We start from the raw sequence: 18,680 nt of genomic DNA, 5'->3' as shown, positions 1-18,680 counted from the left end.
GCTTAGGTATTAATTTAACAAAATATGTACAAGAACAATATGAAGAAAATTACAAAATTGGGACTAAAATTGAAGAAGAACCAAATAAATGGAGAGATAATCAATGTTCATGGATAGGAATACTCAGTATTGTAAAGATGTCAATTCTTCCCAAATTAACCTGCAGATTCAATGTCATCACACTCAAAGCACTCAAACATCAAACAGGTCAGACATATTTGAAATGTTTGCATTCAGTATTTATAGAATAATGTCTCCCAATATCTAAGAAAGCATTCACAATGAGTACATTATTTACGTGGTTAAACTTCAGCTTGTGTCTGTGTAGGACTTTTTGCTCTCAATATCATACTCTCTCCTATGCTAGTGAAACAATATTTCATGGTCCAAGAAACGTTTGCTTTTGGATGCAGGCTTATGGAGATGCTCCATCCCTTATTTCCTTTTAGTAGTTGCACTCTGCTCTATGATCCACTAAGCCCAAATTTTATTATCTAACATTTGTCATTGTAATTGTATGTATGTATTCTATTCATGCATAAACAGAAATAGTTTGAGACAGAATTATGTACATCAATTGAAATTAAATTATCTCCAAAACATTGGTTCCTCAAACTGACTTAGTATTTTAATCACCAGGTGAGGATATAATCTTAAGATATATATATATGTTATTGAGCTCTGCAAGTGAAATGTATATTTCCTAAATCATAAGTGATGCCTTGGTAAGTGTATTTACCTTTAAAGCTTTCTAGGTGATTCTAAAGTCACCCAAATTGGAACCATTATTCAGGTTTTCCCCTTCTCATTTTAAAGAATGTACAGATGCTCAGAGCTACAGTCCAAGGTCTTTATTTTTCTTGAATATAGTTTCAATTATCTACTGATAATCTAAAGTGACCAAAGGCAGAGGAACAGAAAGGTATTTAAATGAACAAAACACCAGTCTTACTTTATATTTTTTATTGTAACATACTTGTAAATAATCCATTAAATATGGATATCAATCAACTGAAAATTATCAACCACATGGAAGTTTTAGTTTTTATTCATTTGAGTAGAGTTAATTGTTGAATACAGATAGTATCTGCTTGACAATGTGCTCATAAGGAAACTAAGTGTTATTAAACATGATAATGGAAGACCAAATTTTGAGGGCCATGCATTCAAAAGTACTATAAATTCTGAATTACATATAGTCAGAATAATATATATATATATAATAACATATATGTGGGCTCTATTAAAAGCATGAAGGCAAAGCTGATAGTTGACAAAATCATGAAGTAGATGATGTGTCTTTGGCACTTATATTCTGGGTCAATGTACAGCCATCATCTCCTAAGCTTCACCTTTCAGATGTTTTATTATTTTCACCATATATGTGCTCTTGTTTTCTTTCATCTGCATCTTTTTCCTAAGTTGAGATTTTTCCAAGGTCAGTGGCAGACTTTAGAATACTGAAAAGGAGAATCTGAAAGAAAACATATTTCACAATCATGAAACTTCAGATAGCATAAATGCAGGGGCCAGGATGTAGCAATTATGGAGGTTAAAATTTCTTTTCACAAAGTGTCTACTATGCCAGTTTCTTACATTTTATCCCATAGTTAATTTTTTAACATTTAAATGTTGGGTTTTTAAAAATTTTTCTTAACTTTTGGTTCCTTTATTGGTTGCCAGCTAATACAAAGAATAAGTACAAATTGTAATAAAAATATAAAAGTAGCCTCTCTTTACCACATGAATAGCATCTTCTAGGCACATGGCCACCAGAACACCTTTGAAAATATCTGGCCATGTAATCATTGATCGTTAGATTTATAACTGTTGTTAGTTTGTTACTGGCTTAGAATGCTGTGTTTTCCCAGGATTGTGTCTTGGGGGTGACAAAGAGCAAAGCCAGCAGCAAGAGCATGGAGCAACCAGCAAAGCTCTTTTAATGACTGAAAAGAGAAAGATCCTACTATTCAGGAGGGCTCCAAGGAGGATGCAATGAGGGCTGTGCTGTCTGGGATTTATATTGCCTCCTGGGAGGAGAAATTCCCACCCTCCCTGGATCAAATAGAGAACTGAATTGATGACATCACAATCCACTCTTGAGTGGTTGAAAGTACAATGCTTCATTTGCACAGGGCATAATCAGTCAGCTGGCATAGGGCATAACCAATCAGAGCTGAGGTCTATCTAACAGCACAATTTTGATTGGCTGAGTTTGAAACTTCTTGAAACTTACAAGGGTCTTGAAAGTTACAAGGTCCCTGAAGCTTCTTGAAACTTACAGGGGCCCTGAACTCTTATCTGCCTGCATCTCTCTGTTACCTGCCTCAAGTTCTCCCCCAGTTTAAACATAAATTCTCCAACTTGGTTCTTCTAACCCAGGAACTGAACTCATACACGTTTACACAGGGGAGTTGAAAACCTGAATTCATAAAGACTTTTACAAAAATATTCAAAGCAACTTTATTTATAATACCCAACAACTGGAAGCAACCAAATGTTCATCAACAGATGAATGATACATAAGTTTCTGTTTATCAGTACAACGGAGTATTACTCAGTGATAAAAAGGAATGAACTATTTACTGACTTATGCAGCCACGTGGACAAATCTAAAAGCTTGTTAAAGATACTGGGCATAAAATATAACATACTGTTTGGTATCATGATAACATGATTCAATTTACATGAAATTCTAGAGCAGGCAAAGTAAGTCTATGGTGATGAACAACAGAAATTATTTTTTTGGAAGAGAAGGCAGTTAACTGAAAAGGAGCCATACAGAGCTTTCTGAAGGGGATTTCCAAGCTCTGTATCTTGACTAGGTAGTATTTACATAGTCTCTTCACTTGTCAAAACTCAAATAACTGCATACTTAAAATCTGTGCATTTTATTGTAGGCATAGTATTTCCCAAAATGTCACATCTATATTTAATTAGGAAAATAAATATTTTGATGTTTCCAAATGTTAGCATCTGCACCAGGGCTCTGTAATTGTCCTCAAACTTTTAATTACTGAGTGCCTTTTTAATGACTCCCAAAGCAGAAGACAGTGAAATGGACATTTCTCTTAATAACCAAAGTCCTTGGAACAGTCAGTGCTGGAGTCCAGGGACTTTATTATGTGGGGTCAGCATCTCCTATGCTAAAGGCTTTTTCTGTCTCTTTGTATCCTAAAATATGTCCGTGTGTGTGGAGGCTGAGGGCAGGGAAGATTCTCTGAGACTAAGGAGACAGCTTTGTTGTGAGACCATGCCTGGTGACAATTCTTTGTCTCTGTATTTCTTTTATTTTGGTCTCTCTGTTATCTGTTACTACCAAGGCTGGTGAACAACGTGCCTTTGACAGTTTTGGTCCCTCCCTAGAAGAGCACTGACTCTTCACAAGAGGGGCCAGGGCAAATAAAATGGGCTGGGTTCACCCAAGGGTCTGATTCTGAAGCAGGAGATGCAAAAAGCTGACGTGTCCGTCCTTGGCCCTCACAGGTGACCTGCGGGAGGACCAACTCGCACCTGCAGCCGTGGCTCACGCTCCTGACTCACCTGGTGCTGAGGACCAGCGCCCACAGGAGGAACAGCAAGCAGCGCGCGGGGCTCAATTTCATGCTGTCGTCCGCGCGGGTCCTCCCTCCCTCTCTGCCTCCGCTCTCCGTGCTCCTCGGGTCCTATTGCTCCGCGGTGCCCGGCTCTGTCCCGGCCGGCTAGGACCCGCTCCAGCAGCGGACGGCAGCGCACGGACGGACGGACGGCCGCTTGGTGAAGGCGGCGCCAAGAGCAGGAGTATTCTTGCGTGTGATGTCACCGGCGAGGCCAGCCCGCCCGGATTGCTCGGCGCCGCCGTCCCCGAGCCCGGAGGCGCATTGTGCTTCACGCTGGAGGCGGCGAGCCGGGAGGGCGGGGGGCCCGGGGGAGGTTCCTGCGTGCGTGTCTCGGGGCTGCGCTCACCCGGCTGCGCGCCCGCCGGGGCTGGTCATTGATTCCCGCTCCTCCCCAGGACGGGTCGGGGCGGGTGCGGGCGCGGGGGATCCAATCCCGCTGTAGTGGGGCCGGCGCAATCGGCAGGGAGACTGAATTCCCTGGGAAAGCAGCTCGGGATCCAGGCAGGGGGCCCTCCCCGATTAAACAGTATTTTAAAGAATGATGGGATTGGAAGGGAAAAGATTTTATTTGCCCTTGTGTTTTCTAAATTCTCCATGAGATTGGAGAACTCAACAATTGTTATTTGATGGAGAAATCAATTGTAATTTGAGAAATAATTTAGACAAATTAAATGACTGCTTCTACACAATGTTTTACAAAAGCCATCCACGAGAACAGAGCCACCCACACCTACTGAAATAATTTATATTAACAAGTTCTGAGGATCATTAGTAGTAAAGAGATGACTTAGAATTGGCTGGGGTCATTCACAGCTCAGTTTTATGACCTGATGGGCAAGACAGCTAAGTTTAATGGCCTGGAACCAGAAAGAGTACCTAATGGATTTTTCTTTCCCCTCAAAAAATCTTTTAATGTGGAAACAATAAATTTCACAGAATAAAAAGGTAAATAGCAGTATATATGATCTCATAGAAGAGAAAATGGGTAGTAAGTTCTGAATACATACTTTAGGCATTGGGAAAGGGACTTTTCAGTTGTCTCGGCCTAGGTTCTTTAGAAAGTAGACCCTGAGTTTTAGATAAAGAGTTTAGATAAAGCACCTTTATTTGGGTGGTGTAAGCCCAGACAATTGATGACGGAGGAAAAGAAAAAAGTAACAAGGCACAGAAAGATGAAATGCTATATGGTGTGATAAGCAGCTTTACAGAACTGACCCCTTCTCTATGGATTGTTGAGAGGGCAGGAGCACCCACCTGGAGGAGGGTGTGTTCACACACTGAGAGGCAGCACATCTGGGGCCAACAACGGGTGCAAGGGGCCCAGTCCAGGAGGAGGAGGAGCTGGTCAAAGTCGTTCACTGCCCCTTTATTAAACAAAGGCGAATGCCCTGATTGACAGAGCTTTGCGCCGTAGCCGATTATCAACCCAGTTATCATTCCCTGGAATACAGGATTTTCGTGATGCTTCCAACTCCGCAAAATTCCTGCAAGTTGTTGATTTTGATACAAATGCCCCTACTTTCCATAAGAGATCTCTCACCATGTTTAGTGCTGATGTGCTGGCAGGAGGAGGTATTGGGCTGATACCAAAACGGTTTGGTATAGCTTTTGTTGAAGGAAAACTGTTTTCCATTCCTTTGGCAACAGGAGTGGCTGGCAAAGAAAATGACACTTGCACAGCAGAATCTGTCTTTTCACAGTCTGGAGTTTGCTTTCTGGTTACTTCTTGTCTTTCCCGAGCTGCTAGTTCTTGTTTTAAGTATCGTACTTCATCCTTTAAGTTCTGCACAGAGACCAATGAAGATTCCATTTCATCAAGTTCAGAAAATGACACTTGCACAGCAGAATCCGTCTTTTCACAGTCTGGAGTTTGCTTTCTGTTTACTTCTTGTCTTTCCTGAGCTGCTAGTTCTTGTTTTAAATCTCTTACTTCATCCTTTAAGTTCTGCACAGAGACCAATGAAGATTCCATTTCATCAAGTTCACTTTCTAAATATGCATTTCTTTCAAGGGTCTGATTTAGCCTTTGTTCAGACTCTTCCAGGGAAACTACTGCTGCCCTTTTTGCGCTTTCCAGGTCATCATTGGTTTGCTCCAGCTCTCTCACGTACTTCTGGAACTGCTCCTTAATGGCCCGAGTCTGATTTAAATCATCCTCTAATGCTGTGACCTGTTTGTAGCTTTGTGCATACTGATGTTCTAGCTTCTTCTTTAATGCCTCCACTTCATATTTCAGCCTTTGGTTATCAGCTTGCAAGTCTCTCTTACTTTGTTCAGCCAATTGGATATCAGCTTGCAAGTCTCTCTTACTTTGTTCAGCCAGTTGGATATCAGCTTGCAAGTCTCTCTTACTTTGTTCAGCCAGTTGGATATCAGCTTGCAAGTCTCTCTTAATTTGTTCAGCCAGTACTAACTGTGCCTCCAACTCTGCTTCTAATTCTCTGCTTGTTTCCTGGAATTCCAGTAGCTCATCCCGAGTTTCCTGGAAGCTTTGTTTATACTTGAAGGAAAGTTCCTTCCAGAAAGCAGTTTCCTCCTCTACACTAGAAAAATATGGTTTATCTTCAACATCCATAGTCAAGAGAGTCTCCAACGTGTCAAAAGGGCACGTTCAGCGCCTCTTGGCAGAGGTCTCCGCTCCACTGGCCCGGCAAGGGCCGCCAAGCCGCTCAGCAACTGCTCTGCTCTCCGCAGTTCCAAGCTCTGAGCTCCACTCAGCACACTCATTGTCCAGCTACTCACCAGCGCGTCAAGGGTTGCCTGGGAGACATTCTGTGACGCAAGGGGTGGGTTTTGGAGCATGTACACTAGCGCGAGGGCAGCCAGGGTGGGGCTGTGGCGGGGAGGGCATCACAGGGGGTGAGGTCAGGCCCGCAGAGCTTACATCAGTCTGACAGAGGACTTGTGCACAGGCGCTCCCAAGCACCATGAAGGGTGGGTTTGGACATGGAAGGTTTCCCTGCACACTTTGCCACTCGGGAATGTGGCGCCACTGTCGGCTTTCAAATTCCTTCAAGTGTTTCAGTGTTCTTGTTCATGTAAGATGAATCTTGTGTGAGATTTCCCGTCCAAGTCCGTCCCCAACCCCCGCATAGAGTATAAGCGGTGTTCAAGCACCCCCATCACTCTCTCACAAATACCTGTGTGATTTATAGCAGGTCCACTAGCTGAACTTTTTTTTTTTCCTTCTGCATGTTATTTATTTATAATGTTTTGAAAGTAAGGTATTATTGATATACACTCTTGTGAAGGTTCCACATGAAAAACAATGTGGTTGCTTCATTCACCCATATTATCCAGTCTCCCTCTTACCCCATTGCAGTCACTGTCCATCAGTGTAGTAAGATGCCACAGAGTCACTACTTGTCTTTTCTGTGCTACACTGTCTTCCCCATGAACACCTCCACACCATAAGTACTAATCATAATAATTTCAATACCCTTCTCCCTCCCTCTCCACAGGTCCTTCACACTCTTCCCCTTTGGTAACCGCTAGTCTCTTAGAGTTTGTGAGTCTGCTGCTGTTTTGTTCCTTCAGTTTTGCTTTGTTGTTATACACCGCAAATGAGGGAAATCATTTGGTACTTGTCTTTCTCTGCCTGTCTTATTTCACTGAGAAAAATGCCCTGGAGCTCCATTCATGCTGTTGCAAATGGTAGGATCTGTTTCTTTCTTATGGCTGAGTAATATTCCATTGTGTATATGTACCACATCTTCTTTATCCAATCATCTACCGATGGACACTTCTGTTGCTTCTATATCTTGGCTATGTAAATAGTGCTACAGTAAACACAGGGGTGCATATCTCTTTTTGAATCTGAGACCTTGTATTAGAATGGAATTCCTGGGTCAAATGATATTTCTATTTTTAGTTTATGAGGAACCTACATATTGCTTTCCACAATGGTTGAACTAGTTCACATTCTTGCCAGCAGTGTAGGAGGGTTTCCCTTTCTCTGCATCCTCACCAGCATTTGTTGTTTTTCATTTTTTTGATGCTAACTGGTGTGAAGTGATATCTCATTGTGGTTTTAATTTCCATTTCTCTGATAATTAGCGATGTGCAGTGTCTTTTCATGTTGGCCATCTGAATTTCTTCTTTGGAGAAGTGTCTGTTCATTTCTTCTGCCCAGTTTTTAATTGGGCTATTTGCTTTTTGGTTGTTGAGGCGTGTGAATTTTTATACATTTTGAATGTTAACCCCTTGTTGGATGTCGTTCACAAATATATTCTCCCATACTGTAGGATGCCTTTTTGTTCTGCTGATGGTGTCCTTTGCCATACAGAAGCTTTTTAGTTTGATGTAGTCCCATTTGTTTATTTTTGCTTTTGTTTCCCTTGTTCGAGAATATGCATTTAGGAAAAAGTTTCTCATGTTTATATTCATGAGATTTTTCCTATGTTGTCTTCTAAGAGTTTTATGGTTCCATGACTTACATTCAAATCTTTGATCTATTTCAAGTTTACTTTTGTGTATGGGGTTAGACAATAATCCAGTTTCATTCTCTTGCATGTAGCTGTCCAGTTTTACCAACACCAGCCATTGAAGAGGCTATCATTTCCCCCATTGTATGTCCATGGCTCCTTTTTCATATATTAATTAACCATATATGCTTGGTTTATATCTGGACTCTCTAGTATGTTCCAGTGGTCTATGGGTCTGTTCTTGTGCCAGTACCAAATTGTCTTGATTACTGTGGCTTTGTAGTAGAGATTGAAGTCAGTAAGCATAATCCCCTCAGCTTTATTCTTCCTTATCAGGAATGCTTTGGCTATTCGAGGTCTTTTGTGGTTCCATATAAATTTTAGAACAATTTTCTCTAGTTCATTGAAGAATGCTCTTGGTATATTGATAGGGATTGCATTGAATCTATAGACTGTTTTAGGCAGCAATCCCATATTGACAATACTTATTCTTCCTATCCATGAGCACGGGATGTATTTCCATTCATTGATATCTTCTTTACTTTCTCTCATTAGTGTCTTGTAGTTTCCAGAGTATAGGTCTTTCACTTCCTTGGGCAGGTTTATTCCTAGGTATTTTATTCTGTTTGATGCAATTGTGAATGGAATTGTTTTCCTGATTTCTGTTTCTGCTAGTTCATCGTTAGTGTATAGGGATGCAGAAGATTTCTGTGTATTAATTTTCTGTCCTGCAACTTTGCTGAATTCAGATTCTAGATCTAGTATTTTTGGAGGGATTCTTTAGGGTTTTTTATGTACAATATCATGTCATCTGCAAACAGGGACAGTTTAACTTATTCTTTGCCAATCAGGATGCCTTTTATTTCTTTGTGTTGTCTGATTGGTGTGGTTAGGAAGTCCAGTACTATGTTGAATAAACATGGGGAAGTGGGCATGCCTGTCTTGTTCCCTATCTTAAAGGAAAAGCTTTCAGCTTCTCACTGTTAAGTATAATGTTGGCTGTGGGTTTTTCATATATGCCCTTTAGTATGTTGAGGTTCTTGCCCTCTATACCCATTTGGTTGGGAGTTTTTATCATGAATGGATGTTATTTTGTCAAATGCTCTTTCAGTATCTATGGAGATGATCATGTGGTTTTTGTTCTTTTTGTTGATGTGGTGGATGATGTTGATGGATTTTCTAATGTTGTACCATCCTTGCATCTCTGGACTAAATTCTACTTGATCGTGATGGATACTCTTTCTGATGTATTTTGAATTTGGTTTGCTTATAATTTGTTGAGTATTTTTTCATTTATGTTCATCAGGGAAATTGGTCTGTAATTTCCTTTTTTGGTGGTGTCTTTGGCTGGTTTGGTATTAGGGTGATGCTGGCCTCATAGAATGAATTTGGAAGCATTACCTCTTCTACTCTTTTGAAAACTTTAAGGAGGATGGGTATTAGGTCTTCACTAAATATTTGATAAAATTCAGTGGTGAAGCCATTTGGTACAGGGATTTTGTTCTTAGGTAGTTATTTGATTACGAGTTTGATTTCATTGCTGGTAATTGGTCACTTCATATTTTCTGTTTCTTCCTTGGTCAGCCTTGGAAGGTTCTGTTTTTCTAGAAAGTGGTCCATTTCTTCTAGGTTATCCAGTTTCTTAGCATATACATTTTCATAGTATTCTCTAATAATTCTTTGTATTTCTGTGGTATCCATAGTGATTTTTCCTTTCTTCTTTCTGTTTCTGTTTAAGTGTGTACACTCTCTTTTTTTCTTGATAAGTCCGGCTAGGTTTATCTATTTTGTTTATTTTTTCAAAGAACCAGCCCTTGCTTTCATTGATTCTTTCTATTGTTTTATTCTTCTCGGTTTTATTTATTTATGCCCTAATCTTTATTATGTCCCTCCTTCTACTGACTTTGAGCCTCATTTGTTCTTGTTTTTCTAGTTTCATTAATAGTGATTTAAGACTGCTTATATGGGATTGTTCTTCTTTCCTTAGGTAGACCTGTATTGCAATATACTTTCCTCTTAGCACAGCCTTGGCTGTGTCCCACAGATTTTGTGGTGTTGAATTAGTTTTGTCATTTGTCTTCATATATTGCTTGATCTCTGTTTTTATTTGGTCATTGAACCATTGGTTATTTAGGAGCATGTTGTGAAGCCTCCATGTGTTTGTGGGATTTTTTCATTTTCTTTGCATAATTTATTTCTAGTTTCATGCCTTTTCATGCCTTTGTGGTCTGAGAAACTGGTTGGTACAATTGCAATCTTTTTGTATTCATTGAATCTCTTTTTGTGGCCTAATATATGATCTATTCTTGAAAATGTTCCATGTGTAATTGAGAAAAATATGTTTTCTGCTGCTTTTGGGTGTAGAGTTCTGTAGATTTCTGTTAGGTCCATCTGTTCTAATGTGTTGTTCAGTGCCTCTGTGTCCTTACTTATTTTCTGTCTGGTTGATCTGTCCTTCAGAGTGAGTGGAGTGCTGAAGTTGCCTAGAATGAATGTATTGCATTGTACTTCCCCTTTTAACTCAGTTAGTATTTGTTTCACATATATAGGTGCTCTTGTGCTGGGAGCATTGGTATTTATAATTGTTATATCTTTTTGTTGTATTGACCCACTTATCATTATGTAATGTCCTTCTTTGTCTCTTGTGACTTTCTTTGTGTTGAAGTCTATTTTGTGTGATACAAGTACTGCAACCCCTACTTTGCATGAAATATCTTTTTCCATCCCTTCACTTTTAGTCTGTGCATGTCTTTGGGTTAAAAGTGATTCTCTTGTTGGCAGCATATAGATGGGTCTTATTTTTTTTATCCGTTCAATGACTCTATGTCTCTTGATTGGTGCATTCGGTCCATTTACATTTAGGGTGATTATCGATAAGTATGTACTTATTGCCATTGCAGTCTTTAGATTCGTGTTTACCAAAGGTTCAAGGTTAACTTCCTTACTATCTAAGAGTCTAATTTAATGCACTTAATATGCTATTACAAACACAATTTAAAGGTTCTTTTCTTTTTCTCCTCCTTTTTTTTCCTCCTCCATTCTTTATATATTAAGTATCATATTCTGTAATCTTTGTCTGTCCCTTGATTGACTTTGGGGATTGTTAATTAAATTTTGCATTTGCTTAGTAATTAGCTGTTCTACTTTCTTTACTGTGGTTTTATTACATCTGGTGACAGTTATTAAAACTTAGGAACACTTACATCTATAGCAGTCCCTCCAAAAGTGACTGTAGAGATGGTTTGTGGGAGGTATGTTCTCTCAGCTTTTGCTTATCTAGAAGTTGTTTAATCCCTCTTTCAAATTTAAATGATAATCTTGCCACATAAAGTAATCTTGGTTCTAGACCCTTCTGCTTCATTGCATTAAGTACATCATGCCACTCCCTTCTGGCCTGTAAGGTTTCTGCTAAGTCTGATGTTAGCCTGATGGGCTTTCCTTTGGATGTGTTCTTATTTCTCTCTCTAGCTCCTTTTAATAGTCTGTCTTTATCCTTGACTTTGCCATTTTAATTACTATATGTCTTGGTGTTGTCTTCCTTGTTTTCCTTTTGTTGGGAGATCTGTGCAAAAGCATGACTTTAGTGCTCCTTATCCATCCCCTAAGGATGCAGTTTAAGGTCATATACCAATCCCCAAGCAGTTCTTCTCTGAAAAATGATTCACTGATATGGTGACCAATACCAAATAAATATAAGAATAATGGTGAGTGAAAGTTAATTTTGACCTAACATAGACAATTTTAAATATAGTGTGCTTGTTATCTCTGTCCCTAAGGATTGGAAAAAAATTCTCATTTTAAACACCACACATTATAGGCTAATGCCTTCAAATTTTCTTTAAATTGATATTCCAGTAAAGAATGATTTGACCCCAAATTGATTGTATTTCTAAAATAAAGGTTAAAAAAAGTTATCTTTACTGATTCCAGAGGTTTTCCTGTCACTCCATCTTTCCTGGGAATGTAGTTGTTGAGCCATTTGGGGGTACATGGTGCAGATTGAGAAGAATTATAGAGATGGCTGGACCCAAGTGCTGGGATCCTCATTTACACACCATGGAATATAGAAAAACTTGTACTTTTCAAAAATATAGTGTTTGAAGCTCTCACCTGCATTGGAACACTGGGTTCTAAGGAGTTCTTTGGGATATATGTGGACAGAGGACTGACCTATGCTGGGAATCCTAAGTGACCTAGTTGAAAACGAGACTTCCTTGGTCCATAACCTCTAGGACAATGGTGATTAACTTTGCATTGTTACTGAGCCTTCGAAAGGGTGATGAAAGCCATAGGCCCCTGAATCAGAGAACACATACATACACACACTCACATTTCCTGCTCAAAATTTACCTACGTGACTTAGATGTCCTGGGACTCTGTTCCTTCAACCATGGGACCTACAGTCCTTTAACACTAGATAATCTATACATATTAGACATTTAATAACTATAGATAAGGCAAATCTTAATTTTCCTCAGAGGAGTGAATTGGGGAGAGGAGGTTATGGTTAATATTACAAAATATAATTCTTTTATTTTCCTTTTAAAAAGTGAATCTCTTCAGTAAAGGAGTTCTTAGCCATCCTAGAATTCCAATTTAATTACAAGTTACTGCACTTCCATTAAGTGCCCTTCCTTTATATACTATTATGTGAAACAGTAACTTAGGGTTAAGCATACAGTCCTTTATAATCAGTTTGACTGGGTTTGTTTCTCTTAACCTCTCTGCATCTCAGCTTACCTACAAAGTACAGATAGTACTAGTACCTAGTTCATCAGGCTGTTATGAGTAGTAAACATGATTCACATGTGAAACATTCAGCAAAGTATCTGACACAGCAAACACTCAGTATGTGTTAGCTATAATTTTCATAAGAAGAACGTTTATATGCAAAAGACATTTTGTTTTAACAGATATATATTTAAGGGAAAGTGACCATCAGGAAATATAATATGTAATGTTAAGTACTGATATGTACATTTGGACTCAGAAGCAAAATTTTAATGGGATATTTGAGTAATATATACAGACTATTTTTCTTTGAGGCTGGGCAGGTCACAGTGGGTGGAATGAGGTAGAAGATCAAATTAGTAACCAATGTTTGATAAAGATATACTAAATGTCCTTGATAAGCAATCTTAATTTGAAAGTTTTAGCTTTCAAGCGAAAATTTTGGGATGTTTATTAGAAATGAAAAGTTCTTTCCTTTTGAGGCCTCTAGACCTCATTTTCAACTCTAGATTTCCTGGATTTAAATTTAATAAATGGAGAAAGAAAATGAGTCTTGCTAGTGAAACGGGATGATGTGGCAAAATTTAAATGGAAGAATTTTGGAGTGCTGGAAAAACAAAGTTTACACTGGCATTAACTCAGCTATTTCTTTTCCATAAAATTTCTTATATTCTCCTTTTCTACTTTAAAATTATAATTTGAGGAAAAATTGTCAGTATATATTTTAATCTCTAACTATTATTCTTGTTTCAATACAATTGCTCTGAATATGCAAATCCGTATTATCCAGCCCATTGTTTGTGAACAGCTTGAAAACTGAGATAATGGGGTTAATGCAGCACCAGGATTTGATTTTGTAATCCAGTTAGCCGTCCAGGGAGCATCTCTTATTATTTTGTCCAGCATTATTATTGAAGTGCCACAAATGACATGCAGAGTTTCTCTCTCGTGCAGGATGTTCTAGGGAACTGAGGCTACAGGTTCTACCCACCAAAGAATACTGACAACTTTCATAGCCAATTTATACAGGTGTATTTATTACAGGTATTTATGATTGATTTTGTATTCATTTTTCCTGCTTTCATAAGCTCATAATGTCTTTTCTATCTGCTATCAAAGAGTGGAAATAATTCTTTTTTTGCTTCTCCTTGGCCTAAAGATGGAATTTTAACCATCTCTTTTATGAATATATAGACTAGAAGACTACTTTTTCATAAATACTGGCAACGTCCATATAGCCATTTTTCTTAATTTTTTTTTCATATTTCTAATGATTTGCCACCTGCCTTTCTTTATGTAAATTCTATTGGTGGTTCAAGTCCTTATTAAAGCCTCATCTCCCCCATGAAGCCCTCTCTGACCACCCAATGTGAATAGATTGCCCCTTTTCTCTAGCATCGATTGTTTGTGACATTTATTTAACATTTATGAATAGCTCCTGGGTGAAACTGCATTTGGCTATTATATATACAAGTGTACAATGTGGGCTTGCCAACGAGAATAACAGCTTCTCCAAGACAAAAATTGTATCTTATAATTTGTGTATATGCCTTAGGAACTAGTGCTGTACAGCCTAAATGCCAGGACTCAGAAACACAGTTAATGACACGTTAGCGGAAGAGCTCCTTTCTTGTCAGAATCCTTGTAGGTCTTCTCATGTTCTCTTTGAGGCACAGGAGGGATAGTGTAGTTCCAGTTACAGGCTTGAATCAGGGAGTGCTGTCCCATTTGGGGTCATTCTTTGCCCTCATGTTGACCTTGCAGCTGTGGGTAAATCTTCTGGGCTGCCTGCCCTTCAAAGACCCTCTGCCTTCCTCCATCTCCCATGGACCTCCTGCCATTGGTGGATCTCAACAAACTTTTGGACCCTATCTTCGAACCTAGGGAATAAGCTAGAGAAAGATAGTGCTCTACTCCTTGCTTGGGAACCATTAAAGCACTAGATTCATGGCCATTTTTTCTGCTTTCCCCATCCCAGGACTCATAGACTGGGAAGATGGGACAGACAGGACCTAACTGAGCTAAATGGAGGCCAGAGCAGGTGAGATGAGAAGGTTGGAATTCACTGAGGGCTTGGCCTTGGGGAAGAAATACCTCCTGAGTAAGAACTACAGAGGAAGTTACATAGGCAGATTATCAACAAAGGATTGGAAAGTAAGAAACTTTATAAATGATTATAATAAAAATAAACTTCAGCGGCTGCGAGGTGCTGAGGGGAGAGGCGCCGCCGCCAGCGCCGCTGCGGGACCCGTTAGAGCGGAAGCGCAGCCGCCGCCGCCTTCGCGGTCCTGGGACCCTTGGTTCCCGGCAGGTGGGAGGCGGGAGCCACGTCGAAGCGGCTCCGGAGCAGCGAGGTGTGCGCTGACTGCAGCGGGCCAGATCCTTCCTGGGCATCAGTAAATAGGGGAACTTTTATATGTGATGAGTGCTGCAGTGTCCATCGGAGTCTAGGACACCATATCTCTCAAGTAAGGCACCTTAAACACACACCCTGGCCTCCAACATTGCTTCAGATGGTTGAAACCTTGTATAATAATGGTGCTAATTCTATATGGGAGCATTCTTTGCTGGACCCTGCCTCTATTATGAGCGGAAGGCGTAAAGCTAATCCACAGGATAAAGTACATCCAAATAAAGCGGAATTCATAAGAGCCAAGTATCAGATGTTAGCATTTGTCCATCACTTGCCCTGCAGGGATGACGATAGTGTGACTGCTAAAGATCTTAGTAAGCAACTCCATTCAAGCGTGAGAACAGGGAATCTTGAAACCTGTTTAAGGCTGTTATCTTTAGGAGCACAAGCCAACTTCTTTCACCCTGAGAAGGCAAACACTCCACTCCATGTGGCCTCCAAAGCAGGGCAGGTTTTACAGGCAGAATTATTGGCAGTATATGGAGCAGACCCAGGCACACAAGATTCTAGTGGGAAAACTCCTGCTGATTATGCAAGGCAAGGAGGGCACCATGAGCTGGCAGAGCGCCTTGTAGAAATACAGTATGAGCTGACAGACAGACTAGCCTTCTATCTCTGTGGCAGAAAACCAGATCACAAAAATGGACAGCACTTTATAATACTCATATGGCAGACAGAAGCCTGGATTTGTCTGAATTGGCAAAAGCTGCTAAGAAGAAACTTCAATCTCTAAGTAATCATTTGTTTGAAGAACTTGCCATGGACGTGTACGATGAAGTTGACAGGCGAGAGACTGGTGCAGTCTGGCTTGCCACGCAAAACCACAGAACCCTGGTAACTGAGACAACTGTTGTCCCCTTCCTTCCGGTCAATCCTGAGTACTCATCGACACGACACCACGGCAGACAGAAATTAGCTTGGTTTAACGCCCGTGAGTTTGCCACGCTGGTTATCGACATTCTCAGTGATGCCAAGAAGAGACAGCAAGGTAGTCCTCTTTCTAGCTCAAAAGACAATGTGGAGCTCATACTGAAAACGATCAATAACCAGCACAGTATTGAGAGTCAGGACAATGACCAACCAGATTATGACAGTGTGGCATCAGATGAAGACACAGATCTGGAAGCTGGTGCAAGCAAGGCAAACAGGCAGAAGAGCCTAGATTCAGATTTATCAGATGGACCAGTCACTGTGCAGGAATTTATGGAGGTCAAAAACGCTCTAGTGGCTTCTGAGGCCAAGATACAACAGTTAATTAAGGTGAAAAACAACTTGAGTGACGAGCTGAGAATTATGCAGAAAAAGCTTCAAACACTCCAGAGTGAAAATTCGAACCTCAGGAAACAGGCCACAACCAATATATATCAGGTGCAAACTGGTTCTGAGTACACAGACACTTCCAACCACTCTTCCTTAAAGCGACGTCCGTCTGCCCGGGGCAGTAGGCCCATGCCCATGTACGAGACGGGATCAGGTCAGAAACCATATCTCCCAATGGGAGAAGTGAACTGCCCTGAGGAGAGCAGGACAAAACTCCAGCCTTTCCCCGCACACACATCCAGGCTAGAGAAGCAGAACAGCACACCTGAAAGTAACTATGACAACACTCCCAATGATGTGGACCCAGATGACCCAGGGTCAAGCAGAAAGGGAAGGCAAAGGAGTGTGCTGTGGCAAGGGGATGGATCGGTGCCAGATATAGCAGAAGCCCACACGGTCCCAAGCCCCATCCTCCCCAGCACCGAAGACGTCATCAGGGAGACTAAGCAGATCACCAAAAACATGCAGGAGCTCTTAAGAGCAGCCCAAGAAAATAAACACGACAGTTATATTCCCTGCTCAGAGAGGATACACGTAGCTGTTACAGAAATGGCAGCATTATTCCCCAAAAAACCCAAGTCTGACATGGTGAGGACTTCCCTTCGCTTACTGACATGTAGTGCCTACCGCCTCCAGTCGGAGTGCAAGAAGACCCTTCTGGGGGACTCTGGCCCATCCACAGACATCCAGCTGGTCACCCAGCAGGTCATCCAGTGTGCGTATGACATAGCCAAGGCCGCCAAACAGCTGGTTACCATCACCACCAAAGAGAACAACAACTGAGCCGGAGAGTGCTGGTCCTTCCGTTTTCTAGGCTTTGTAAAGTCTGGTTTCAAATTTATGGAACTCTTCTGATTTTTACAGAAACAAACATTTAATGAAAGTTTAAAACATTAAAAAAAAATAAACTTCAATCTGATATGCTGTAAGAAAGATAATTATCTTTCTATTCTTTCTATGAAAAATAATATGAAGTTGCTGTTCTTTGTTGAGACAATTGAAGACCACATAGCCAGAAATGCACAAAGGCATTATGGAGTGTTCCACTCAGCATATTAATAAAAATAATGGGTTTGCCGTATTTTCAGGTTTTATGATATTTATGTTATTTGTCAACTTAAAAGATAATGCAGCATATTGTGGTTTCTTCTTTTTAATTCTATACAAATACTGAAACATTCACTCTCATCCCTACTTTTTATCTACAGTTTGTCTTCCTTTACTAGGGAGACTTATTTGAAAAGCTTCAGATGCCACAAAACCTTTTTTCATCCCAGCCAGAACTGCATATCCAATTGCTTCGGTGTGCTCATGGGATGCTGTGCTTTGCAGCAGCCCTTCATGCTTACTATAAACTCGCCAGCTCCACTGAGCCCCAAACCTTTTCTTACTCCTGTGATTTCTCTTTCTCTGAATGGGACCAGTTCCACTGGAACCTCGAATTCAGGACAGAGGTCACCTCTGAGCACCACTCCCCAGGCTGAATGCCCTGCTTTGAGGTTCCATAGATGCTGGGACCTTGCTCTCTCAGATGATTCATCTCCCTGAACTTTCACCTACTGCTTATTTGTCCATTTTCCTCATTAGCTTCTTACATCCCTGAGCACAGGGGCTCCTGCCTCTTGTTTCTCCTCAGAGCCTCACTTGGCACAGACTCCCTGTGACTGAGTCATCCCTAACATACTATTAAGAGGATGCCTACATTCTTTCCTCACTCACCTGGAGAATTTCACTCTCTGTTTCACTGATTTATTCAGGTAATAAGCAAATATTGGTCTAAAGCTGTGGTGCCAAGGGAAGTGCACACAATGAGGTTTAAGATGTAGAGCTTGTTTCAGGTTGCCTTCAAAATTTATTCAGCACTTTCTCTGCTCCGGGCACAAGGATCCTATGAGGTAAGTGTTATTGCTATTATTATTATTACTTTATCCACTAGTAGATTCAGAAATTAATATCACATAGCCAGTAATTGGCAAAGCGCGGTTTGAAATGAGACAGGCTGGCATCACCCAGGGCGGACCCTCTGAACAACCTCCCTCTCTAGGAGCTGTCAGAGGCCTGATAACCAGATGTATGGAACAGAATCCTGCTCTTTAAGAGCTCACTGTAAACACGTGAAGTTGACACTTAAATAAAAGCCGTTACTGCAAGTGAAAGAAGGATATTAACAACTAAAAGTTATTAAAAGGAAGA

The 18,680-nt window shown here is 40.5% G+C and overlaps 3 protein-coding genes across 12 annotated transcripts in view; 2 read left to right on the top strand and 1 right to left on the bottom strand.

Annotated features, from left to right (window-relative positions):
* Positions 1 to 3,977, top strand: part of LOC130684897 (uncharacterized) — a 305,329-nt gene extending 301,352 nt beyond the window's left edge. For 8 of the 10 annotated variants that reach the window (XM_057507488.1, XM_057507491.1, XM_057507494.1 and 5 more), the window contains one exon: positions 3,487 to 3,977. In XM_057507488.1, coding sequence (XP_057363471.1) covers positions 3,487 to 3,977 — 491 coding nt within the window. The remainder of the gene's footprint in view (positions 1 to 3,486) is intronic. The other 2 variants (XR_008999262.1, XR_008999263.1) reach the window with 1 other exon arrangement.
* LOC118935997 (nuclear distribution protein nudE-like 1) lies at positions 947 to 6,404 on the bottom strand. Its single transcript, XM_036932713.2, has 4 exons — positions 5,981 to 6,404; positions 5,440 to 5,860; positions 3,544 to 5,310; positions 947 to 1,474 (listed from the first exon to the last, which is right to left on the bottom strand). The coding sequence occupies exons 1-3, from the start codon at positions 6,172 to 6,174 to the stop codon at positions 4,969 to 4,971; spliced, it is 957 nt and encodes a 318-aa protein (XP_036788608.2). The 5' UTR covers positions 6,175 to 6,404; the 3' UTR covers positions 947 to 1,474; positions 3,544 to 4,968.
* Positions 6,405 to 6,580: 176 nt separating this feature from the next.
* On the top strand, positions 6,581 to 17,395 carry LOC130685036 (ARF GTPase-activating protein GIT2-like). Its single transcript, XM_057508209.1, is given in 4 exon segments — positions 6,581 to 6,637; positions 15,010 to 15,826; positions 15,829 to 16,427; positions 16,473 to 17,395. Coding segments are annotated over 4 exon segments (2,271 nt in total). The 3' UTR covers positions 17,271 to 17,395.
* Positions 17,396 to 18,680: the final 1,285 nt, after the last annotated feature.

Source organism: Manis pentadactyla, chromosome 9, assembly GCF_030020395.1.
Source record: "Manis pentadactyla isolate mManPen7 chromosome 9, mManPen7.hap1, whole genome shotgun sequence".
Lineage (NCBI taxonomy): Eukaryota > Metazoa > Chordata > Mammalia > Pholidota > Manidae > Manis > Manis pentadactyla.
This window is presented reverse-complemented; position numbering and strand designations above follow the sequence as displayed.

Coding starts and splice junctions, on each gene's coding strand:
- LOC118935997 (XM_036932713.2), bottom strand. CDS start 6,174: ATGGATGTTGAAGATAAACCATATTTTTCTAGTGTAGAGGAGGAAACT. Junction 5,861..5,980: donor GAACAAATTAAGAGAGACTT/GCAAGCTGATAT, acceptor ACAAAGTAAGAG/AGACTTGCAAGCTGATAACC. Junction 5,311..5,439: donor GTGAAAAGACGGATTCTGCT/GTGCAAGTGTCA, acceptor GTAACCAGAAAG/CAAACTCCAGACTGTGAAAA.